The sequence below is a fragment of the Macaca fascicularis genome, chromosome 15 (genome assembly GCF_037993035.2).
Source record: "Macaca fascicularis isolate 582-1 chromosome 15, T2T-MFA8v1.1".
NCBI lineage: Eukaryota > Metazoa > Chordata > Mammalia > Primates > Cercopithecidae > Macaca > Macaca fascicularis.
In genome coordinates this window covers 40,859,977-40,887,257 of record NC_088389.1, presented here as the reverse complement: position 1 = coordinate 40,887,257, position 27,281 = coordinate 40,859,977, and the positions used below count along the sequence as shown (strand labels likewise).

The following is a 27,281-nucleotide window of genomic DNA, read 5'->3' as shown; positions in this document are numbered from 1 at the left end:
TTTCCCAATCTGTGAATTGCACAATTCTTTGGAAAAAGCAGTTTCCCCGGCTGGGTAGCAGGCTCATCACCGTCTCCCTTGGCTCGGGGGAGGAGGCTCCCCTTCCCCGTGTGGCTCTCAGGTGGGCCGCCACACCACACTGCCCTTCCTTTTTTTCTGTGGGTCACGCCAGCCTTCTAGTCAATTTTGATGAGAGAACCTGGATACCTTGGTTGCCGGTGAAGGATTTACACGCTCGTTTTTTTGTTTTTTTTTCTTTTCTTTTTTGATGAGCACCTCTGAGGGCTGTTGTTTCTAATTGGTCATCTTGGCCCCTCTCCTCAGACATTTTTTTCTTACTCTCACACCTTCCTTTCTCCTTCCCTCCCTCTTTTCCAACCACTTCTCTCCCTATCTCCTTCTGTCCTTGCTTCCTTCTATTACAAAGAGCATCCATTTCTTTCATAATAATAAAACAAAATTTTAAGAACTCAGTATCCATTCATCCATCCCCTACCCCATCCCTCAATAAAAGGATAAATTTGTTATTTTAATGTTCTTATGCTTCCATGCATAATATTCAGGGAAGGGAAATATAAATTTAAAGAGGGATAAAGAAAACTGGAATTAAAATGTATTGAGTTTCTGTTATATACTGAACACAGCATTCACAAATTAACACAATTAAATTTTCAGCAACTTGTTAAGGTGATATCAGAGATATTCAAATATCAGGGATATTCAAAATGTCTGAAAATGTCGAAGTCACAGCAGTAGCCAGAAAGGATGCCAGCCACGGTGCTAGAGTAGGACCCTAAAGTCACCATGTTGCTGAGCAGTGGGAAGATTGGGAGACAGCTTGGGGAGGCCTCTGCCAGCCAGACAGCAGGAGGCAGCACTGGGGTGCTCAGGACAATAAACTACTTACCAACTGACACAGACAGAATTTCAATATTTAACAAAGGGTATGGCAACACCAGCATGTATCAGCTGAACATCAGCCCTGCTCAATACAGTACCCTTCAGACCTGAGACCCCAGCCTATTGCCCTTTTATAATCAACCTTTCTCCTTCCAGTCTCCAGACTGTATTATTTGCAGGTCGAAGTGGCAAAGTAGGTTGATAGTTCACAGAACTCAAGTATGATGAAGTGGTTTGAATTTAAAGCCAAATCCTAAGAATGAAATGTGCAGGTGAGATTAGCCCGTGGCAACGTGGTTTCAAAAGGGCTATAGGATCTTTTACATGCACTTCACAGCCTCCGAATACTTGCCCACTCTTGACAAAACTCGTAACTGTGCCAAGATCACCCTGTAAAAGAGAGAACATGATGGTTTTCTCTCAAAGGCCTTCTGAGGCAACAAAGCATACATTTGGTCTGAGTTGCTGATGTTAGATCCTTTGTAATATGTCAATGGAATTGTCCCTCTTCTGTCCAAGCAAGGAAGACCAGGTACTCAGGAGCAATAATGCTGCAGGCAGAGCCCCTAGCACCCACCTCCTCATGAACAGGTGACCAGCCTCCTGCCTGGAGTCAGGGAGGGTATGCCTTTTCTTTTTGCTTATGTTTCTTCCTTTCCTGCTCTTATTCATGTAAGAGTAGCTGGGATACAGCACTAAACAAAGCCTTTTGTACTATTTCAAACTGTGCTTTGTTTTAAAATGTACTTAAAAACACATTAAGAGGAAAATCATTTTGGTCCATTGAAAATAGGTGATAGGAAGACACGAAGACACAGAGTGGTTAACAGGTCTGCCTTAGGTCTCATTGCTGGTGAACCAAGGAGCAGGATTCAAGTCCAAATCTTCTCCCCTCCACTCAACTAGGCTGCCTGTTTCTCATGCATCCATCACCTATTCTTCTACACCTCCCGTGCTGCCCTCAATGGTAGTGTTGAGAGTTCAGACCATAAGAGCCTGGCTTTGTTAATGTTTCAAAGAGTCCTGCTTGAAAGAAAATACAAGGAGAAAAGTCATCTTTTAGCCATGTGGGTGGTAGGTCTGAAAGTGTGCAGCCTCTGGGGCACACCGTCAGAGAGAGAGGAGGCCAAAAGCACCTTCCCCTGCTTCTCTGGAGTTAGCCTGTGCACCCTCTGGATCTGGCACAATTCTTTCCCCAGTGCTGTCTCTGTTGTACATTAGTCGTGTACCAATAACCACCTTTGATATGAACTCAGAGTTTGTAGGCAGCTAGGAAGTACAGCACCTGAAATGGTAAGATTGTTCTCTGTAAGGAGCGTAGGACCTGGGAGGCAACAACCCACAATAAAATAAGCCATCAACCTGATGCTGTGTGGCCCATTCTGAGCATGCATGTCAGTTATCTAGCACAAGGATTCTATACAGAAAAAGAGGGTTCCTTCTGGCCAGGAGGCTGGGGCTTGGTATCAAAGAGCTGGGCTTCTACCTCAGCCCTGCCATATCCCTGCTGTGTGACACAGAGATTCAGGACACTATTCAAGCTTTGGCTTAAGATTCCTACCCTCCTTCCCCTACCAAAATTTATCTCCCAGGAAAACTCCTGAAATTTTCGTCAAGGGCAGAGGTTCTGCTTTCCTCACCTCTAATCCTAGACTCTATTATGATGGCTGGCTCAGTGTAACCGCTGTGATAACTGATGATATGAATAACAATATCATCAATGTGTATGGAACATTTACTGTGCACCAGACACTTTATATGTGTTATTTCATTTAAGCGTCCCAATCACACTGCAAGGGAAAGTACTGGTAGCATGCCCCTTTGATAGGAGAAGAGTATGTGACTTGTCCAAAATCAAATAGCTAGTGATACTGGATAGAAAACTCAATTTCTGTTGCATTCTGCCTCTTGAGTATAGACTCTTTATTACCATAATGTACTGCATTCCAGCTTGAGGAAGGGAGGAAGGAAGGAAAGAAGGAAAGAAGGAAGGAAGGAAGGAAGGAAGGAAGGAAGGAAGGAAGGAAGGAAGGAAGGAAGGAAAGAAGGAAGGAAGGAAGGAAGGAAGGAAAGAAGGAAAGAAGGAAGGAAGGAAGGAAGGAAGAAAGGAAGGAAGGGAAGGAGGGAGGGAGGTGGGAGGGAGGAGGGGAGAGGGAGGGAGGGGGAGGGGGAGAGGGACGGGGGAGACGGGGAAGGGGAGGGGAAGGTAGAGAGGGAAAGGGAGAAAAAGAAAGGAAGAAAAGAGGATCAAACAATATTATTGGCTGTAACCCCCCTTCTGCCACCTGATTTCCCACTTTGGAGGTGTTTGCTGTTTTCCATCTGAAGCCTAGTGGAGGGAGTGTGCACAGCTGCTGGGGAGCGGGTGTTAGGAGAGAGAAGTTGCTTGTATTGGCTGCTTCCTGACACCTCTCCTTGGTGGTCAGTTATCTGGCATCAGTGATCCGTCCCGGGTTTTCATCTTCATACAGTGGTTGCTGTCGTCCGGGTTCTGCTCATCACCGCCAACGGTCTCTGCTAACTTTTACTTTCTAGGGTCCCTAGACTTGATTAAAAGTGAGCTAGCTTGAAGCCTGGAACTGAGCATTCTAGCATCTAATCAATGTTTTGATTTATCTTTTTCTGTTTCTTTTTTTGAGACAGAGTCTCGCTCTGTTGTCCAGGATGAAGTACAGTGGCATGATCTCAGCTCACTGCAACCTCCGTCTCCCGGGTCCAAGTGATTCTTGTGCCTCTGCCTCCTGAGTAGCTGGGGTTGCAGATGTGCACCACCATACCTAGCTAATTTTTTTGGATTTTTAGTGGAGACAGGGTTTTTCCATTTTGGCCTGGCTGGTCTCGAACTCCTGGCCTCATGTGATCCACCTGCTCCGGCCTCCCAAAGGCTGAGATTACAGGTGTGAGCCACCGCCCCTGGCTGCCTTGATTTATCTTGATTGATCGACTGACTCATCAATCAATCAGTTGGCCAACAGGTATTTTCAGAGGGCCTACTATTAAGTGTTGGCCACTATGCTGTATGCTACAAAAACAAAGATAAAGGACACTGTACTCTCTCTCAAAGATCTCTAAGTCTAACTTAGGAGACAGAAAGAGAAACTGATTATTTTTGTACAGTATGGGAAGTGGTCAGTTCAAAGTAATCACAACCAGCTTTAGGAGCTGGAAGAGGGAGTAGATTACTCATCTGGGTTGGGTTGAGGAAGATAACTGATGTAGAAACTGATTAGGGGCTAGGAAAACTCCTCCAGTGTTTGGAGATCATTTATCATTGGATACCCATAGCAAATCTATGACCTGGGCAGACTGGCTGTTAAAAAACAACCAAAAAAAAAAAAAAAAAAAAAAGAAAGACATTTTCCATATAAGGACAGCAAAGCTCAATGAGTTATGCTGCAAAAGCCAAAACTGAAAAATATAGGAAGATGTTTTCTGCCTTATCTAAGTGATTTTCTTTTAGACAAAGGAAGCATGATGTTTTGGCCTGCTGGTATTACTTTCAAATGAACATCCTTATGCTTTCAAGGCCATATTTATTGTCTGACCTTCACTGAGCACTGTCTATGTGGGAGGCACTGTGCTGGGCATTGCAGGATATAGAGAAATAAAATAAATGCAGACTGTCCTTATTGTAAGATGAGAAATCACATGAAAATGATAAATAACATTTGAGAAGGCAAACAAATGGGAATAGTGGCAATAAACCAGCAGTTCAAACACAGAAGAGACTATGGTGGACAAGGGGAATATTCAAAGCATTCCAGAGCAGTGAGCATATCATCGTGGCTAGAACTTGAAGGAAAGCTGGAGATAAATATTACAGCTGGATTTGAGAGAATCTCAAAAGCCCAGCTAAAACTGAAGGACTGAGGTCTACACATACCTATCTTGGAGTTCAACACTTACCACTTGCCAAGTCATGGGGTAGGTATTTTACACATATTTTATTTTTATATTTAATCATCTCATTAACCCTTCAAGAAGGAAACTGAGCCCAAGAGGGTTACATTCCCATTTTTCCAAGATCACACTATAAGTAAATGAGGCAAGATTTGAACCCGGGTCCAGATGACTTCAAAATCTATACTCTCATCTACTGTATCACTCTACTTTCTCCCTGAGTTTCTAGTATTGGAAAAAAACTCCTTTTTAAAAAGTCCCCCAACTTTTTCTGTTTGTCCACTGAGCATCAAGGAAAGATGGGCTTCAGAGGAGAATCTTAGGAGTAGAAAAGAAGAATGCAGAACCCAGAGCTCCAGGGAAGGGGCCAAACTAAAAAATGAGGGTTCCTCTAGGCTCTCAAAAGTAGTGGTCAGTGTCTGAACCAGGATCTCCAGCCCAAAGCTCTCACCCATTATCATCATCAGTCTCACAAGGAATGAAGAGATAAAGAAGAACTGTGCTTTGCTGCATTTATCTAAAGGAAAATAGCTAAATTCCATCTGTAAGCAAACTGCAACCATAGACAATAAAGGCAAATGTAAACACATCCTATGCTTATGTCCAAATAATCAATTGTCCCCAAACAAAACAAAGGAAATGGGTCTTTGCAACAACATATGTGAAAAGGAGCAAGAGGTATTGGTCATCAAAAAGTCCAACATGAGGGGAGTAATGTCAGCAAGATGGATGATTAGAGACACCTGGCATTTATATTCCAACAAGAAAGGACCAAGGCAGTGAATAAACAGCTAGGTTTTGACTGGAGTGTTGTCGAAGGCAGAACACTGAAATACAGCAGGAGAATGGAGAAGCATCTGTGGTGATAGGAAGTCCAGGAGGGCAATGTGGAGGCACCCAGGCTCTGAAGCACCACCTCCCTGGACTGGATGAGATTTGCCTAGAGTCAGGAGAAACTTCTCACTGTGGGGAAACGATAAGCAGAAGATCTCTATCCGCCCCCATTGCTACCACAAACACCTACAGTCCTTACTACAGGAGAATTCCAGGCCTCACAAGCCCTGAGCCCAGTTTAAAGAGCCACCAAGAATTTATACAGCTGCACTGTCCTGGATTAGAAGCACAGCATGTGTACTTCTCACTTCCACCCACCATCTAAGCCAAGCTGCTGCAGCACAGTACGCACCTCAGGAGTGTGCCGTGCTTTGCGGGCCAATAGCCATGGCACCTCTCCAGCAATGGGGCTCCATCTTCATTAACCCAAGCCCACAGGGGTGGCTGAATGTCACAAGCCCAGCTTTACAGAGCTTGGGCCTAAAACTGGCTGTGACTCTTGTCCTACAGAGCAGAGAAACCAACCCCCACTACCCTACTTCCAGCCAGAGAAACAGTATAACAGTCCCACCCACAGCTATCCTGCCTTGAGCCAGCCAAACCACTGCTCACCCACCCTCAAGTGGGAGAAGCTTCTGAGCCTCCAAGCAGCTGATATAACTCCAGGCCAGCAGAATGGCTGCATGCCCATGTGCAGGACCTGAGAAATAGCTCCAGAGTGCCCCCGCCCAATCCTGATATACCCCTGGCCTGCCTAACAGTTCTATTAGGCAGCCTGAGAAACTGTCCCACAGGACACCCGTGGTGGGCATACCACCAGAACAGCCAAGCAGCCAAGAGCCCATGTCCTGAACCTGAATAGCCCCATGAACCACTCCCTTATGGACATTCCCTAGGCTAGCCAAGCAGCTGGGCACCTACACACCAGGCCTGAAACAGCCCTGCAGGCTGCTCCTGGTGGGCACACACCTGAGCCAGCCAAGCAGCCTTGTACTTATATCCCAGACCTGAGAAACAGCCCCTTGGGCAGACATGCCCATAGGTTAGACAGGCAGCTATATGGCCGTGTCCCAGGTCCAAAAAGAGTCCTGTGGGCCACCACCCACAGAAACACCCCAAACCAGCCAAACAACTGTGCAGTTATGTCATAGGCCTGAGAAACAGCCCTGTACCCACCCATGGTAGCCATGCCACCCAGGCTGGTCAAGCCACTGCATGCCCATGTCTCAACCTAGAGAAATGGCCCTGTGGGTTGTCCCCCTCAGACACATTTTCAGGCCAGCCAAGCAGACATACACCCACATAGCAGGCCTAAGAAACAGTTTCAAAGGCAGCTCCTGGCAGATACACACCCAGACCAACTGAGAAAACTTATGCCCATGTCCCGGGCCTAAGAAACATCCCTGTGGGCTGCCCCCGGTAGAAATATCCCCAGGCCAGCTGTAAAGCTATGCTCCCACATTCTGAGCCTCAGAAACATCCCTTTGAGCAGCTCTTGGCAGGCACACCCCCAAGCCAGCTGAGTAAACATATGTCCTTGCCCCTGGCCAGAGGAAAAGCCCCAAGGCCCCAATATCAGAGAACCAGACCCCAAGCTGGTTGACCCACTGTGTGCATGAACATCCCCCTGATCTGAGAAACAGCCCAGTGAGCCCAGTCCTGGCAAAGCTGCACCACCATCAACACAAACTCTCTCAGCCTAGACCACTGAGTAACTTACAAATGTCACTAATGTAAAATTGTAGCCAACTTAACTACATAGAAACTATAGTATTGCATCTAACTAAAATCCAGGACAACACACCTCACCAAACTGACACCTCAAGACCAAGTTATAAAAATAAATCTTTCCCTATGAAACCTACTCAATAAAATTAGAAGTAATAACTTTCTACCACATGCTTAGAAATCAACATAGGGACACATCAAACACAAAAAATCAAGGAAACATGTCACTGTAAAAGGAAAACAATAATTTTCTAGTAGGAGACCCTGATCATAATAAAATATATGAAATGCCAAAAAAATTAAATAATAATTTCAAATAAACTCAGCGAGATATGAGAAGAAAGATAGCCAATTTAACCATATCAAGAAAATGATTCATGATTTACATGATACATTCAACAAAGAGATAGATACCATAAAAAAGAATCAAACAGGAACAAAGAGCTAAATAATTCAATGAAGAAAGTAAACATATGAATCAAGAGCTTCAACAACAGACTAGGGCAAGCAGAAGAAAAAATCTAAACTTGAAGACAGATATTTTGAAATAACACAAGCAGTCAAAAATAAAAGAAAGAATAAATAATACAAAGAAAAAAGAAAGCCTCATGGGACATGAGTAAGTGAAAAATATTCATATTAGGGGTGTTTCAGAAGAAAAAGTGAAGGGAAAAGGTGATGAAAATATATTTAATGAAATATAATGAAAATATATTTAATGAAAATATATTTAATGAAAAAAATTCCAAGGTCTTGGGAGAGAGATGGATATCAAGGTCCAGGAAACCAAATAGGTTAAACCCAAACAGATCTTCTTCAAGGCATCTTACAGTCAAATTGTTGAAAGTCCATGACAAAAAAATAAATAAACAAAATCAGCAAGAGAAAAAAGTCAGGTCACATATAAGGGAATTCTCATTAGAGTAACAGTGGATTTCTCAGCCAGGAGAGAATGAGATGATATATTCCAAGCACTGCAAGGAAATAACTGTCAGTCAGGAATACTGTACCTAGCAAAGTTATCCTTCATAAATGAAGAAAAATAAAATCTGTTACAGACATGTGAAAACTAATGGAATTCATCAGCACTAGGCTGGCTTTACAAGAAATGCTCAGTGAAGTCTTACAACTGGGAGTGAAAAGATAACAACTATGATCATGAAAACATGCAAAACTATAAAACTCACTGGTAGAAGCAATATATTTTTTAAAAGAGAAAGGAATCAAACCTTATTACTACAGAAAACCACCCAACTGCAAAAATAATAAGAGATGAAGTAAGAAACAAAGAATATACAAAACAACCAGAAAACAATCAGTGAAACACTGATTAGTTCCCACCTATCAACAATAACAATTACTGTAAATGAACTAAATTCCCCATTAAAAATATATAAACAGGACAAATAGATGAAAAATAAGACAAAACTATATACTGCCCATTAAGAAATTCACTTTTCCTGTAAAGATAAACATAGAATGAAACTGAAGGAATGGAAAAATATACTCAATGCAAATGTAAGCCAAAAGTGAGAACAAGTAGCTGGAATTATATCAGACTAAACAGATTTCAATTCAATGCTGTAAAAAGAGACAATGAAGGACATTATATGATAATAAAGAGATCAATACAGCAAGAGAATATAACAATTGTAAACATATTTACAGTAAGCACCAGAGCATCCTGATACATAAAGTAAATATTACTAGATCTAAAGGGAGAGATAGACTCCAATAAAATAATAATTGGGGACTTCAACATTTTATTCTCAATATTAGACAGATCGTTTAGACACAAAGTCATCAAAGAAAGATCATATTTAAACTTCACTATAGACCAAACAGATGTGATAGACAATTACAGAATATTTCACCCAGCAGCTGCAAAGGGCAGATTCTTCTCATCATCACAGGGGATATTCTCCAGGATTAGCCATATGTTAAGAACACAAAACAAATCTCAGAAAATTTTAAAACACTGAAATTGTATCAAATATCTTATCTGTTCACAGTGGAATAAAACTAGATATCAATAACAACAGGACTATTCATAACTATACGAATAAAAGGAGATTAAATAAGATATTCCTGATTGACCAATGAGTGAAGGAAGAAATTAAGAATAAAATTTGAAAATTCCTTGAAACAAATGAAAACAGAAACACAGCATACCAAAATCCATGGAACACAGCAAGAGCAATATTAAGATGAAAATTTATAGTAATAAATGCCTATATCAAAAAACTAGAAAGATTTCAAATCAGTAACCTACTAATGTACCTCAAGGATATAGGAAAGCAAGAAGAAACCAAACCCCAAATTAGTAGAAGGAAAGAAATAGATCAGAGCAAAAATAAGCAAAAAGACTAACAGGAACAAAAGATCAATAAAACACAAAGTTGTTTCTAAAAAGATAAAATTGACAAACTAATAGCTAGACAAACTAAGATAAAAAGAGAGAACATTCATGTAAATAAAATCAGAAATGAAAAGGGAGACATCACAATGGATATCACAGAAATACAAAATGATACAAGTAAATACAAAGTCAAAGGCTATTATGAACAGCTATAGGCCAATAAATTTGAGAACAGAAAAAATGGATAAATTTATGGACACACACAACTCAACAAAATTGTACCACGAAGAATTGGAAAACCTTAACAGAGAAAAACAAGTAATGAGACTGAGTCAATAATAAAAAGCCTTCCAACAAAGAAAAGTACAGGACCAGATGGCTTCACCACTGAATTCTACTGAATGTATAAAGAAGAATTAACAACAATTCTCCCACAACTATTTCAAAACGTTGAAGCAGAGGGAATTCTTTCTAATTCACTCTACAAGACATGCATCACCCTGATACCAAAATCAAACAAGGACACACACACAAAAAGAAAACTACAGGCCAATATCCCTGATGAAAGTGTATGCAAAAATCCTCAATAAAGTACTAGCAAACTGAATCCAACATGTCAAAAAGATAATATACCATGATCAAGTGGTATTTATCCCAGGCATACAAGGATAGTTTAACATATGCAAATCAATAAACATATTTCATGTCAATAAAATGAAGGACAATCAATAGAATGATGGACAAAAACCATATGATCATCTCAAAGCAAAAAACAACAATAAGCTTTTGAAATGTTAAATATCTCCTTGTGATAAAAACTCTTAATAAATTAGTTACAGAAGGAAAGTACCTTAACACAATAAAGGTCATATATGACAAATCCACAGCTAACATCTTACCAAACAAGACAAACATGTCCACTTTAATCATTCCTGTAAAACACAATACTAGAATTCCTAGCCAGAGCAGTTAGGCAACAGAAAGAAATGACAAACATCCAAATTGGAAAGGAGAAAGTCAAATTCTCTTATCTTATTCCCAGAAAAACCTAAAGAGTCTACCAAAACGTCTTAGAAATGTGATATGGTTTGGCTCTGTGTCTTCACCCAAACCTCATCTTGAATTATAATCCCCAGTGTTGGGGGAGGAAACTGGTGGTGGGAGGTGATTGGGTCTTGGGGGTAGATTTCTCCTTTGCTGTTATTGGGATAGTGAGTGAGTTCTCATGAGATCTGTTTGTTTAAAAGTGTTTAGCACTTCTCCCATTGCTCTCTCTCCTGCTCTGCCATGTGAAGAAGGTTCTTGCTTCCCTGTCACTCTTTTGCCATGATTGTAAGTTTCCTGAGGCCTCCCCAACCATGCCTGCTGTATAGCTGTGGAATTGTAAGTCAATTAAACCTCTTGTCTTTATACATTACCCAGTCTCAGTTCTTTACAGCAGTGTGAGAACAGACTAATAACTAACTGATAAAGTAACTCAGTAAAGTTGTAGGATGCAAAATCAACATATAAAAATTAGAAGCACTTCTATACATAAACAAACTAGCTGAAAAAGAAACCAAGAAGGAAATCCCATCTACAAGAGCTATAAAACAATACAATACGTAGAAATCAATGTAACCAGAGAGGTAAAACATCTCTACAAGAAAAAGCATGAAACATTGATGAAATAAATTGAAGAGGATGCAAAAAAATGAAAAGCCCTCCCATGCTCATGTGTCAGAAGAATTAATATTGTTAAAATGAAAATACAACCCAAAGAAATCTCCAGGTTCAATGCAATTCCTATCAAAATACCAATGATATTCTTCACAGAACAAAAAAAAATTTTATGGAACCACAGAATACCCCAAATAGCCAAAGCAATCTTGAGAAATAAAAAATTGGAAGCATCGCACTTCCAGACCTCAAAATATACTACAAAGCTGTAGTAACTAAAGCAGTATGGTACTGGCATAAAAACAGACACATAGATGAATGAAACCAAATAGAGAACCCAGAAATTTATTTACAGTCTACTGACTTTTTGCAAAGGTGCCAAGAACACTTAGTAGGGAAACAGCAGTCTCTCCAGTAAATACTGCTGAGAAAACTGAATGTGCGTATGTGAAAGAATGAAACTAGACCCCTACTTTCATCCAATAAAAAATTAATTTACAATGAATCAAAGACCTAAATGTAAGACCTGAAATGATAAACATACTAGAAGAAAATGTAGGGGAAACACTTCAAGACATTGTTCTGAAAAAAGATTTTGTAAATAAGACCTTAAAAGCACAGGCACAAAAGCAAAAGTAGACAAAATTGTATATCAAACTAAAAAGTTTCTGCACAGCAAAGGAAACAGAGTGAAAAGACAACCTACAGAATGGGAGAAAATATTCATAAAATACTCATCCAATAGGGAATTAATATCCAGAATATACAAGAGACTCAAACATTCCAATAGCAAAAAAACAAAAACAAAAACAAAAACCCTCCAATCTACTTTAAAAATGGACAACGCCAGGCACGGTGGCTCAAGCCTGTAATCCCAGCACTTTGGGAGGCCAAGACAGGTGGATCACGAGGTCAGGAGATTGAGACCATCCTGGCTAACACGGTGAAACCCTGTCTCTACTAAAAAATACAAAAAACTAGCCGGGCGAGGTGGCAGGCGCCTGTAGTCCCAGCTACTCGGGAGGCTCAGGCAGGAGAATGGCGTAAACCCGGGAGGTGGAGCTTGCAGTGAGCTGAGATCCGGCCACTGTACTCCAGCCTGGGTGATAGAGCAAGACTCCGTCTCAAAAATAAATAAATAAATAAATAAATAAATAAATAAGCAAACAAACAAATGATTCTGAACAGAAATTTCTCAAAAGACATACAAGTGACCAACAAATATATGAAAACATGCACCTCATTAGTAAATATCAGGTACATGCAAATCAAAAAACACAACGAGGTATAATCTCATCTCAGTTAGAATGGCTACTATAAAAAAGTCAAAAATAACGAATGCTGGTGAGAATGCAGAGAAAAGAAAACTCTTATACACTATTCACGGGAATGTAAACTAGTACAGTCACTACATAGAACCGTTTGAAAGTTCCTATAAAACCTACAAAAAGAAATACCATATATCGACTAATCCCATGACTTGGTATTTATCCAAATTAAAGGAAATCAGCTTATTGAAGAGATATCTGCAACTGCATGCTTACTGCAGGATTATCCACAAGGGTCAAGATATGGAATCAACCTAGGTGTCCAACAACAGATGACTAGATAAAGAAAATGTGGTATACATACACAATGAAATACAATTCAGCCATAAATAAGAATGAAATCCTTTCATTCATGGCAACCTGGATGGAACTGGAGAACATTATATTAAGCAAAATAAGACAGGAACAGAAAGTTAAATGCCACATGTTCTTACTCATATGTGGAAGCTGAAAATTATTGATCTCATAGAAGTAAAAGAATGCTAGAGGTTACTAGTAGGATACAGAGGATATTAGAAGCTGGAAAAGGTAGGAGGGAGAGAGGAATAGGGAGAAATTTATTAAAGGAAATAAAATTACAGCTAGAGAGGTGTAATAATTTCTAGTGTCCTGTACCACTTAAAGATGACTATGCTTGTTAATGTAATACATAGTTTGAAATAACTAGGAACATATTGAACATTCCCAACACAAAGAAATGATCAATGTTTAAGATGATTGATATACTAATTATCCTGATCTGATCACCATATGTTATATGGATCAAAATATCACTACATATTCCATAAATACACACGAGCATTATTTGTCAATATAAAAAAACATAAAATAAGTCTAATATGAACCAGCAATAACTGTAACAAACAAATGGGATCTCGAGCTGCATCAACAGAAGCATAACAGTTGGCAAGAAGGAGGAAAAATCTCATTTTTCTCAGCCCTGGATCATTCCCACCTTGATGAAGAAGAGTGTCAGTTTGGGTGTTATGGCCCAGGATGTGAAAAAGTTCTATCTAGACGGCAGTGACCAGGAAGGTGAAATGTCTGAAAAATGCTTCATATGAGACTATTTAAAGAAACTGGGGTGTTTAGGTTGGTTAAAATGTACAGGCTCTTTTATTTTTGTGTCAAATTTCCCAACAGCTGCCTTGAAAAAGAATATCAGATCACTTTCCTTTTGGACATGGAGGACCATGGATACAGATTTCAAGTTGGTATAAGAAGAAACCCTCTAATAGTAATGGTGTGGAAATGAGATGGCCTATTTCCCGAGTAGTGAGAAAGCTGTCAAAGGAGGTAAGCAAGAGACACTGGAAAGATGTTGGACTGCATACCCTCTGAGTCTCCTCACAACTCCAATTCTGGGAGTACTGACACTCTCTTATTCTCCCATCACTACAGAAGAATCAGAGAAGACAAACTTGATAACCCAACAGAAATCCAAAGTCATAAATCCAAAGTGGCTTATCCCAGAAAATACTGCCTGTAGTCCTCAACCGCCCAGCTTCCGCACCTCTTCCCATCTTTTCAAAATGCCCCCTGGAAAATGGGCTGTGACATGGAGGACTCACCTTTCTTCTCAAAGTCCACCTTCTCTTCCCCTGGACGTCCCAGACTGTCCAGAGTGTGGGTCACCTGGCTGCCAAATTCGTCCTCGCGGGAGACATGGTTGGCCCGCCTAGGTGGCTCCTCGTCCTCCTCACAGTCATAGTCATCCAGGATGGGAGTCTCCCGGATGGGCACGCCGATGACGGAATTGTGGGTTTGCAGCCGGGAGGAACGGAAGCTCTCCCGCGCCTGGGGACCCAGCAGCACAGATGGGATGTAGTGGATCTCATGAGTGGCTTCTGTGCTTGCGCTCTTCTGGGGGATGCGGCGACGCTTCTGCCAACGTCGCTGGGCGTAGAGCGCCACGGTGAACACCAGCAGCAGCAGCAGCAGCGCGATGAGGCCACCCTGGAGCAGGAAGGAAGGACACACAAATGGGCCACTGTTCTTTGGATTGGAGGGCCACAGGGGATTTTCCTGTCCACTACACTCTGCCAGGATCCCTGGGTTTGGCTCATAGAGCCTCAGGAACCATCAGCTATAGTTCTTAAGCTAGAGAGACACTGTTTCAAACCTGACTTTTTCACCAACAAACTGTGTGACCCTGGGCCAACTTCTTGACTTCTCTGAGCCTTGCTTTCCATAGGTATAAAGGATGAGTACGAATCCCTGCTCTTCCTTCTTCACAAGCTTGCCATAGGAAGCAAATCAAATGGATAATGGTCATGTCAGGGCAATACAGATGGCTCAGTGTCAGGAAGGGTCAGCGCTGAGGCTTCACACAGGTGAATGTCTGAATCCAGACTTCACCTCCCACCAGTTGAACAACCCAAGGACAATTGCCTACGCTCCCCAGCCTTGCTTCCTCATCTGTAGAATGAGTTAACTGAAGGCTCAAGAGACAGTAGTAGACTTTGTTACGCCTTGCTGCAAATATAAGATAGCATTATTAAATCAAACATAATTTCTGCATAACCTGTATTTTCTTCATTTTTCAGAAACACTAGTCTTTAAATTTCTGAATTTCAATAAGGGAACTGGCACAAAGTAGGTCCTTAACAAATATTTGATAAATGAGTGAATGAAAATGCACCTTTCTAGGACTCCTTTAATCAGAATTTCAAGGTCAACTGAAAAAAAAAATACATATATATATATATACACACACACACATATATATACACATTTTTTTCTTTGATACACCCAACTCCTAAATGTTTGTGTCTGCATTATCATACATTAATTTCAAATAAGTTAATGTGTTAATGCACATCTCTTACATGACTCATATGATTCATGAAATACCCTGGTCTGTAAGATCCTTCAGGGCAGAGGTATTTTCAAAACACATCTGTAATCCCCATAACAACCTGTCGTGAGCTTGAAGTGGAAGGTTTGCATTCTCCAGACCTCCCCTCAATTGTTCTGTGCCAGAAACCTCTCTTCTGATGGGTAGGCCCTCATCACTTCTCTTGCTTTTCTTCACTTTATACTCTGCTTCATGTTTGGGAGATTGGAAGACACTTTGTTGAATGCCTGCTGTGTAACCCCTGGATTCAGGAGGAATCACCCTTGTTGTATACAGGGTAAGAGAGAGGCTTCAAAAAATCAACAGACCCAGAAACTGAGACAGTAAGTGGCCGAGTAATATGTGAGCCTTACTTTTTGTGTGTTTATTTTGTTTGTTTTTGCTTTTTAACTCTAGAGCCTATATTCTTTCAATTCCACCTGTGTGGTTGATGGCTTCTCCTTGGCTATGATCTCACTGAAGGCAAGGACAAATTCTGACAACTATCTGTACAGCATCTAACAAAGATGACAGATGTTAGCTGTGAATACGTTATCTTGGGGGCAAAGGTGGCTGCTGTTAAACACACCTGTTTAGGCCAAGAAGAACACTGTTTGCTGAAATGACTCAGCCATCCTGCTGACTATATTTGATATTAGAAAACTGGCATGTTCTATTTGCAAGACCCTCAGCTCACTATGCTGAAATTCAGCACCTCCACAGAGGTGGGGGGACTGGGTGGATAAGAGGACTAAGAGTTGGTGACCAGGTATGCAGGTGTGGCTGATAGCTCTGGAACAGGGGCCGAAGCCCTGCCTTGAGTTCAGCAGTGAGCTACTTTGGTTTCTCCAAGAAAGTTTCTCTGGATGTCATAACATAAAAACAAATGCACAAATGAAACAAAGCTATAAGTACGTGTATTTATATGTGTATTTGTGTGTGTAGAATCTATTAAATATACGTGTAACCGCATGTGTATACCAGAGGTAATTCTGTATATATCACCTTAAAAAGCAACAATGAATCTTTTTTCCTCTATAGAACATATGATGGTGATTGCTCTGTGTCACAAAATTCTGTGTGACATGATATGATTTGTCTGGGATTTTTTTGTGTTTCAGAAATAAGAAAAGGAGAGGGAGGGCATGAGGACGAGTGAAGAGGAGAGAGGTGATAGAGAGGGAGAGTGAAGAGAGAAAATGACGGGGGCAACACTAATCCTTGATAAACACAAGGGCTGACCCTCTCCTTCACACCTTTACTGAATGTTATTTTATTTAATCTTCAGGACAAGACTATGTGATAGAAATTAGTTTCTGCTGTATAGATGAGGAAAAGGTGATTCAGAGAAGTAAGAAACTAGCTTGAAGTCACACAGTCAGGATTTAATTCCAGGTCCAGTTGGATTAAAAGGGCCAGGAAGTGGTGGAGCTGTGACTGGACCCCAGCTCTCCATTGCACAGCCCTTGGTTACTGAACAGATATTCTCATTGACTAAAGAGAGGGAAGGGGAGAAGGAGGAAAGATGGTGAGGGCGCACAAAAAGGGAAAAAGAAAGTATTATTTTCAAATTCATCTTCCAGATGTGCAATGGGCGCATCTTCTCTTCAGAGAAACTTTTCATTCTGCCCCATTGATGCCCCTGGGGGAATCTCCTTGCCTGACCCCACCCTCTGTCTTCTCACATTTGGGTGTTTCATTCAGTAAGAGGCTAAGGCCTTGCATGGTTTCTGGGCCTTCATTCCTCATCCAACTCAGTATATCCCAATTATGGTTGTTGGACTCTGTGGTCAGATCCCAGGACCAATACTGACCTAGGAAAGATGAGGCCTAACCAACCCATCCACCTGCAATTACTAATGCCCCTTCCTTCCCTCCTTGTATCCTTTTCCTCGAGAGCCTTCCAGCAGTAAATGGCTAAGTGTTGGCATCAGACTGACATGATTTTATCCAAGTTCTACTGCTTAGACACTGTGTGACCTTGACTAGGTCACTTTATCTTTCTAGATCTTTGGCTTTCTCATGGGTTAAACAACGACAAGAGTCATAATGTCACCTCATTGGGGCATGAAGGCTAAATAAGATGCTTGTGGGGTACTTAATATAGTGTAGGGGTACATGGTATCGCAGGTTGTTAGCTATTGTTACTGTCAACAGAATTCAGCAAGTATAGATTCTGTGTTGAATGAATAAAGGAATGAATGAATGAATGATGACTTTCTGGCCCTATATACCTATTCTGCACAACTTGCCTTGGATCCCCAAATGCTTCTCAATCTGGACCAAATGCTTGATATGTGCTCTTTCATTCACCTTTACACCTGTGATCATCCTACGTTAAGTTAGAAACTGAGGCACAGAGACAAAAGGTCATTTACTCAAGATAGTGCAACTGAGATTCAAACTAGCTCCAGCACGACTTTAAAACTGTTCTTGGAGTGGAGAAGGGACAGGAGCAAAAGCCTAATTAGCCCCTGTCCAGTCTCACGTCTTCCTTATCAAGTTACCTATGCAATTTCAGGTACAGATTTCTCAACATAGGAAACTTCCAGAAGGATGTGGCAGAGGGACCCCCTGGTTTGGGAGGTAGAGCTTGAGCTTCCCTTTAGTTTATTGACCCATTGATTCTTTAGCCCTTGGCCTTGCCGTTTGATATGAGCCCAAGCTAGTGGCTATGGCTTTCCCATTAGGGCACAGGTCCCTTGTCCTCACTCCCCAGCCTGCCCTGAACTCAGCTTCCATCACCTCTAGCTGAGTCACTGACCACCTGGTTCCCATTGCAGATTTGAGTTTTATTGCAAGAACTTGGTGAAAGCAGAATCCCAGTATTCTGGGGCTCACCATGCCACTGACTACTGAAACAGACATTCTAGGCTGGGCTTCTAAAAAACTCAGGAGGCATCATCTAAGACATGGTAGCAGCTTAGGTAATGTTGCAAGCACCAGTCTGACCAGCCCTCCCTCCCTAGACCCTGAAAAAGTAGTGGAATACATAAAATTGGATACAGTCTCAAAACATGTGGGAAAAAGGTTCTAAATTCAAGTTTACTTACTGTCTGACCTTGGCCTGCTCTTATGGACCTTCAGTTTATCAGTAAATTGGACTTGGCCAATACTTGTAATACTATATCACACAGTTAGAAGCAGCTAAGACTGGGGTCAGAAACACAAGGTTGAAATCTAATGCTACACATATAAGCTGGGTTATCTTGGACACAGAATTTAATTTTTCTGATTAACAATTTTATTATCTATAAAATTGGATCATAGACTTCTTTATCGAGGGAAATGAGATATGAGCTAATGGACATGGGATACTTTGTTTAGTGCCCGGCACATGGTAAACCTGTGATAGAAGAAAATCTTCATTCATGGTACTCCCTGGGGCTGCTGTGCAAATCAAATCTGAAAACAGCTGTGATATCCTGTAAAAACTGAAGAGTGCTGTGCACAAGCAAAGGAGCTCAAGAGAACCATCTGGCTGCCTCTGTCATAATGAGACATCTCACCCAAAGAATGCAGATGAGTGACTCAGAATCAAGAAGGAAGTGTAGACTGTGTCCACCTGCACCGGTCCAGGCTGCTGTCCTGGTCCACACCCATAGAATTACATACTCCCTTCTTTATCGGCTTCCCACACCAGAGGTAAGCAAACAGAAAAGCAGGAGCAATTGATTAGTGCTCAGCACGGTTAGCGTGTCCAGCCTCTGAGTCCACACCAGGAGCAAACACAGGCCCAGGTAGTGAAAAAAAAATGCTACAGGGCAACAGGGGAGCTGAGGAGGGAGAAAAGACCTAGGAGGATGGCTGTGAATTTTTAAAAAGCAAGTTAAGAAGAGGCGAAGTCTCCAAGGGCGACAAACTGAGACCCTGCTGGCCTCAGGGACGACCTGATGCCAAGTCCGATTTGAACCGTGCTCACTGCAGGGCAGCCCTAGACAAACAAGGCTGAGGAAGTCACTGCAAGTTCTAGAAATAATAACACCAGTCTATTAGTTAGGGAGTTGCTTTTGTGAGGTTGTAAGCTGGACGGATCTTGGGGTGATCTGTTTTACCATCACCTTATGGGAATTTCAAGAAGCTTTCAGGGAGGAGGCAGAGAAGAGATGTGAGAAAGAAAGTGCACCCCTATCCCTTCTGGAACCTTCCCCATTACAAGTCTCTTTAGGCAGGATCAGCCTGTTTCTCTGGTTCTATTACTGACAGTGAGTCTCAGATTCCCCAGGGGAACAAGACAAGGGTGAAGGTGGGAGGTGTCAAGGGCAGAGTGCTCTGATGGGGCAACCGGATGCCTGGGGGAATACAGGCCAGCATGAGAATCCCTGCCTCCCTCCTTGCTGTTGGCTGTGACAAGTTCGTTACATTTTACCTCCTTGGACTGCAGTAGGCTCCCTTTAAAATGAGGCTGATTGTTCACAGTGTGAAGAGTTATGTTAAGGATTAAATAAGACATTCAAAGGTCTGGATAAAGGATCTGGCACCACAAAAGTCAACAAATACTAGCATCATTCCTTCAGCTTCCCTATATGTCTATCACAAACCAAATCCTTTTACCCCAGTCTCCCTTGTTAAAATCCCTCTCCTGGCTTCTTGGGGTCCTTAAAATAATGTCCAGGTTCCCTCACCTGGTACCCAAAGCCCCTCATGACTGGGTCCCTGCTACCTTCTCATTCCCCAACTCCCCACAAGTCACACCTGTCCTACCTGTCCTGGAGTCACCCTGGGCAGTTGGCATCATCCAAAGTGTGATGCTCCCTCTTCTGCACTCACTACCCCCTCAGCCTGAAGCATCCTCTCACTCATTCCACCTGGAATCTCAGAAGGTGGCTTCATTTGGAAATAGGATATTTGCAGAGGTAATTAGTTAAGATGAAGTCATACTGGATTAAAGTGGGTCCTAAATCCAATGACTGGTGTCCTCATAAGAACAGGAGTGGACACACAGGGAAGAAGCTCACATGAAGATGAAGACAGAGATCTGAGTGATGCATCTGCAAGCCAAGGAATGCCAAAGGTCATCAGCAACCATGAGAAACTGGTAGAAAGTCATGGGACAGATTCTCCCTCAGAGTCTCTAGGAGGAGCAAACCTTGCTGACATCATGATTTTGAACTTCTGAACTCCTGAACCATGAAAGAATAAATTTCTCATGTTTTAAGCCAGCCAGTGTGCAGTAATTTAATATGGAAGCCCCAAGAAACTAATGCACTGCCCTTGACTTATTGATCTCAGCCTACTCAGCTGTCTAAGCTTGGAGATCACTTCCCCAGGGAACATCTCTGTGTTTTCAGGTTGGGGTGAGGCTTTCCTGGCTTCAGTCCTCTGGCTGTCATGATCCAATCATCTGTTTGACCATTTTCCCATTCAAGGTCTTGAGTTGCTGTTTACCCCTACCATTTATCCAGCCTTAGTTCCAGTACTTAGCCCAGGGAAGGTGCTTAATAAACACATCCAGAAGCTGACAATCTTCACCAGACTTTCCAGAGGAAGGCAAACTCAAGTCCTTGTTTTAGCTCTGACCCCAGCATCAACAGAGCACCTATCAAATCTTGCATGCCCCTTTGCTGCTTTGACTTTCTCCAATGCCAGTGCCTTCAGCTGGTTTTCTTACATACACAACCTCAAAAACGGAAAAATACAGAGAGATAAAAAGTATAAAGCACTTCAAACCACCCCACCAAGAGACTAAAAAGTCAAACTCAGTACGCTGTTTGGCCTGGCCTCATTTTAATCTATTTTTCATGTTAAAATATCGAGGCATGAAAGAAGGAACTAGAGAAAGGAAAGAAAGGGATAATATGAAAAATGCTGTATTTGACAATGTGTCATTCGGAAACTGATTATTTCTGTCTCCGGCCTTTTTAATATTCCCTCACTACGGCCAAGCCGCAAGGGGATTTGGTATTCTAAGACTGGATTTATAATACTCTGTTCTGCAGTGATAAGAACACGGGCCCTTAATCCTCAGAGCTGTGAACATGCATATTCTCTCAAGTAATGTCCTTCTCTTCTCGCCACTTGTTTCTGGTCCCTGGCAGCAACGACGCCATGATGGCTGAGAACTGGTGAGCCACTGGGCCTTCTCTTGGCCACTTGCCTAATGACAGAGCTAGTCGGGAAGGGGGCCTGGGATCCAAGTGATCTGAGACGTCTCCTTTCAGGCCCCAGTCTATGTTTAAGCTGGAATAATTATTAGAAAATAGTCTAAGTCTTTAGTGTTAGAAAAAAAAAAAAGGAACAAGAAAGAAACTGAGACTTAAAGGATGGAAGTGACTGGACCAACATCACAAAACATCCTAAAATTGTTTTGGAGACAGAATATGCAGCCAACACCCTCCAAAGCTGCTAAGGAAACATGTGAATTGTGATAATTTGATATACAAAATAGCTTCTATAACTTTTCATTTCTCTCTACTCTATGGCTGTCCTATGCCCTAGTTTTCATGGATTTCATCATGATAATTTTAATACATGCTGAATGATCTTCCATGCTTTATTCCCCCTTTCCCACTATTCTCAATCCATCTTACTTACCATAACTAAGGCACACATGGAAACTGATCCCCTCCCTATTGACTAAGCTAAGAGTCCTGTAGTTTGACAGTTCAAGTCCTCGTCATCTATCTTTGTGGATAACCTTGTCTCGAACATATGCTTTTGAAATACCCTTCAAATGTGTGCTTTGGCCATCCACGCAACCACCCCTACTAAGCTCTTGCTACAGAGCAGGCATGGTGCTAAGTATCCAACCACAATGAAACTCTCTGCTCCCAGGAAGCTGGGGCCTGAAAGGAGACTTTTCAGAGTACTTGGAACCCAAGCCTCCTTTCCCACTAGCTCTGTCATTAGGCGAGTGGAGAAGAGAAGGCCCAGTGGATCACCAGTTCTCACCATCATGGCATTGTGGCTGCCAGGACCAAACTCTCGGTCCTGAGGTGTTTTTGTAGAAGCCATTTACTTTACCTGGAATGATGCCCTCATTCTTATTCCTCACCCTTACATCTACACATCCAAATACCACCCATACTTCACTGTTAACTTCAATGCATCTCCTTTATGAACTCGTAGGCACTTCCCCTCCCCATGTGCAGCCAGAAGGAATTTCATTATCCTCTGCACTCCCACAGTGCTTCGCCTTAACCCTCACTTAAGGATCTTCAGCATTTCCTACCCTGTATTAGAGTTGTTGATGTCTTTACTTAGCTGCCCTACAGGTTAGATTATTATGCCCAGCATACAGATGTAAAAAAAAAAAAAAAAAAAAAAATGGAGACTCAGAAGACAAACTGCTTAAAACCATATAACCAGGTAGAAAATATATATGATAAGATTTTCCACTGGGGGAAATTCCCAATAAACTGTGGGTTCACTATCTCAGAAACTGGGACTGTCTCAAGCGAGACATTTGGTAATAGAAACATTTTTGGTTGTCACAACTTAGGGGAGAGAGTACTAGCATCTAGTGGGAAGAAGCTGAGGAATCTGTACACACCCTACATGCACAGGACATCCACGTACAACAAAGAATTAACTGGCCCCAAATGTCAATAGTGGAGAGGTTGAGAATCCCTAGTCTAAGAGAGAGATGATGAGACCAGAAGTAAGTTAAAGTGGCAGGTCAGTTACCAGGATAGGAAGACTTGTGTCTACTGGTAAGGAAGGGGGTGTCAACAATGACACTGAGGTCTAGATTCTGTCACTGGATTAGGGAGGAAGTTACCTATCTACATCTTACTTTTTCTTGGGGAATCTTGGGGAAAGTTATATAAGATACCAGCATGTAATCAAATGAAGAGATACATTGACATGTGTGAACAATAAAAGAAAAAGGCACAACAAATAAGAATTTGCGTGTATACGTGTGTGTATATGTATGTATTCACATTTGTAAAAATATACCTATGTTAATATTTCTATAGTTAGCTATATTTGTCTATATTTCTTTTTTGCCTCTAGACAGATATAGGGTGACCTACTTAAGAAGTCCCATTATAGAAAATGAAACGTATTTCTCTTTTAAATAAATCATCTACTTACCATGTGTCTATTAGAGATACTGTTTTACTTCCAAAGATAATGCCAAAGGAATAAAGTAAAAACACATTGGTTCTTTGGAATGCATTCACCCACTACCGCCAGCTCAAACTTCCTTAATCATCTTTAGATCAGATTAGAACAGGGTCAAAATCCTGGGATAACATACTGAATTCTATAAAAATTTATCAAGGAGAAGGCTAAAGAATGCTTGGAGACACCAGCGTTTTCCCATAAGTTAGACAGACATAGGTTTTTCTATTGACCTTTTTATTAGTACGGTCATGACTCAAACCTATGTCTGTTTGACTTATGTGTCTTTGGATAAGTCACTTGGGTTTTCTTATCTGTGAATTGGGTTACTAATACCTAAGTGGGAGAATCTGTGGAGGATTAACTGAGATTGCAGGGTATAACACAGTTTGCTAATAGCTTGCAAGTAGTAGATCTTTATTATTCACGTAAGATCTTGTCTCCTAAAAAACATTTTGATACAAAGTAGTATTGAAACCACTACCTCCCCTTCACTATACAATCAGATATTCTCTATACAGTTTCCCAGCTGCATTCCTCCCACAGACTCCAAACTGTGATCGTGATCCCTTCCCCTCTTTGGGGTGAGTAGGTGGGACTGGATGGTTTCTAACAGCCATCCCAGCTCTAATACTCTAGAAAATTAGAAAAGCAAAGACAAACTGGAAAGCGTTTTGGAAGAGATGAAATACATATATTCTTATGACATCCTGCCTGGTATTACAGGTGTAAATGCATATATTAAAACAGTTAACCATCCTGTATCCTTCACAGCATTTCACGCTTCTGTGCTTTTGCTCATGCTCCCTCTGTCTGAAATGCCCTTCCCTCACTTCTTTGTCTAGTCTTTTAAGCCTCAGCTTGTAGGTCATGAGTTTTCTGAAACCTGCTTTTTCTGACTGGGTTAAGTACCACCTGTTAGGTCTTGCAGTGACTCATGCTTTCATATGCCAGAGCATGCAGCAGATTGCATCATAGTTTGACTCCCTCCCATCACCCTAGTGCCCATTGAGGGTGTTCTTAATCATTTCTGTTTTCCCAGGATGCAGCTCAATGTCTGATACTGAGTAGCCCTCGTTACGTATTTATTGTATTTCTACACTGAGAGGCAATGAAAGGAAGGGCAGGGTTTTATTTATTTTTGGTTGAATTTGAATGGCACACAGCACATAGTAGTAGATCTTCAATTACTCGTTGAAAGAAAGAATGAAAAAATCCATCATAAATGCCTCTTTAAGGGCAGTTGACCAAAATACACCCACGTCTGTCTGGCAGTCCTCCATCTGTCTGTAAGAGAGGACTGAAGGTAATTCACATGAACCATTTAACACAAGTCAGCATTCCACTACATGTCCTCAGGTGGCCTCTGAAGTTCTGTCCCAAATCCCACTCTGAAGGATGGGTGAATGGAGAAGGTGGGGGAAAACATCTTTAGGAGGATTGAGTTTCTTCCCATTCTTTGAGTCATGACAACATACAGATGAACCCAAGTGGCCAGAGAGGAGCTTTGCCCTCATTCATTGATTTACTTATTCCCCAGGGTAAGGTCATACCTGGAAGCAGGCAGACCTAAGTTCCCAGTTTTACCCTGTCACCCACCAGTAATGGGAACTTGGGACATTCTCTCTGCGATGCTCAGTCTTCACAGTTGTAATACAGGAATAATACCATTCACCAAAAAGGCTGTTGTGAAGACTGGACAAGGTGATATATGTAAAATATGCCACACAGCCCTTGACCTGCATAAAACATTCAATAAGTGGTAGTCATTGGCTTAACTCTTACTACTATTACTGTAATTTTCTGACCCCGTACCAAACCTTCTGCCTCGATTTAGAAATACACAGGTATGCCCTTGAATAACTCACAGCTGGTTTGTGGAAACACGTGAGTAAGCAGGTAGTTATCACAATGCATAGTTTAGCAAGCTCCATGTAAGAGGGAAACATGGTAAGGGGCAAAGAGTTTCTCAAAGCTTCCAAGTGTAAAACATAGAGAAAGTGAGGATAAAAAAGATTTTTCTTGCAATTTCAATTATAGTCGAGTTCAAAGGTATGAAGAACATGCCCATCCAATCAAGTACACTCATGCCCAAAATGTGACAGAAGACTGGATAATCAGCTAAACTGTGTAGTGGTTAATGGTACAGGCTCTGGAGTTGATGGCCTTGAGTTTGAGTACCTGTGCTGTCATTTACCAGCTATGGAATCTTGGATAGGCTACTAAATTTCTCATATCCTCATCTTTCTCATCTTAATGAGACTAACATTTCATCACTGAAATAGACTATTGTGAAAATTAAACAAGTGAATGCAAAAAGCAATCCAACATAGTGTCTAGAATACAGTCAGTACTCAACAAAAGACGGTTTAAAAAATTCTGGCAGAGGAAAAACATATTGAGAAAGAAATCAGGAAACTTAAGTCCCAGTCTTTATCTTGTTCCCTTATAAAGTAAAAGAAGTTTGCAGAAAGCTCACAGGTCTTCATAAAGTGGGTTGTTTTGTTTGTTTGTTTGTTTGTTTTTTAACAGGGTGGCCATAGCAAGCAAATGAACTAGGCATTTCTAACTTCATTAACAGATGACAAAAGTGAACCTTTCAAGAGGGTTTTTGCTCTCCAAGGCTGAAAAGTCAGAAGTCAGTAACAAGACACACATTTGGCTCCAGAATCCTAAGTTTGTCTGCTGCATGCTGCTGCAATAATCTTGAAACGTTCAGTGTGTCTGGAGAGTCGGCAGAATGAAAAGCCTGCATCCTTTGCTCAGTACATCATTCCCCGGGAATGTGTTGCAGATTCACAGGGCTGACGTGAGATCCCTAATATTGTGCCAACCTTAAAATACTGTGCCAACAACAAAGCCTTCTGAGGTTGGAAGCAAGGAAAAGAGAGGAGGGTGGAGGTCAGTGAGAGCGTGGCTAATACTAATACATGAAAAATAAGTTTCATGTGGGGAGGGAGTTTCTGAAGGGAGCTGGCGGCAAAGTGGGGCTGATGCTGGCTTCTTTAGAAATCATGGATGGGGTTATGGGAGTTGGTGTGGGTGAGGGTCATGGTCAGGGATTGCTGGTCTATCACCAAGACATAGTCCTGTGGGTGAAGGCTTCCCTTTGCAACTGCTCTACTATAGTGGCCTTCACCTTTGTCTCCATCACCAGATCTCTATTTCCTTTTCTTGTTTTAACTTTATGTCAATTACCTCTCCCTTTTATTATATTACACACTAATTTGTTAACTTTGTTCATGGCCTTAATAGAATGGAACTTCCATAATGTAGGGTCTTTTGTTTTCTTCATCACTGTCTTCAGCACCAAGAACAGCACTTAGGGTTTTGTCAATGCTTAGTAATTATATTTGGAGTGTATGAATAGATTAATGGATGTAGGGATGGGTGGATAGACGGATGGATGACTGGATGGATGAATACATGAGTAAATAGATAGATGTCTCTTAGAATGATTTAGTAGCTCCTCAAGGAGAAGAACCAGATATGAGTTATTTACCAATTCTATCCTCAGCCTATACCCCAGGACTGAAGGTTGGAAGATATATAGTGAATAAAGAAAACATTGCTGTTAGTCCCCTTTTGATGCCCAGGTAAGGGGTACTGGGTATAGGGATAATGAAGACACAAATGTGATAACTAGCTGTTTACTCCTTTCTCTCTACTG

The 27,281-nt window shown here is 41.5% G+C and overlaps 1 protein-coding gene across 10 annotated transcripts in view; it reads right to left on the bottom strand.

Moving 5' to 3' along the window:
• The window catches only part of ASTN2 (astrotactin 2), a 986,627-nt gene that overhangs the window by 761,500 nt on the left and 197,846 nt on the right, over positions 1-27,281 (bottom strand). For all 10 annotated transcript variants that reach the window (XM_045372567.2, XM_015436667.3, XM_015436666.3 and 7 more), the window contains exon 3: positions 14,280-14,664. In XM_045372567.2, coding sequence (XP_045228502.2) covers positions 14,280-14,664 — 385 coding nt within the window. The remainder of the gene's footprint in view (positions 1-14,279; positions 14,665-27,281) is intronic.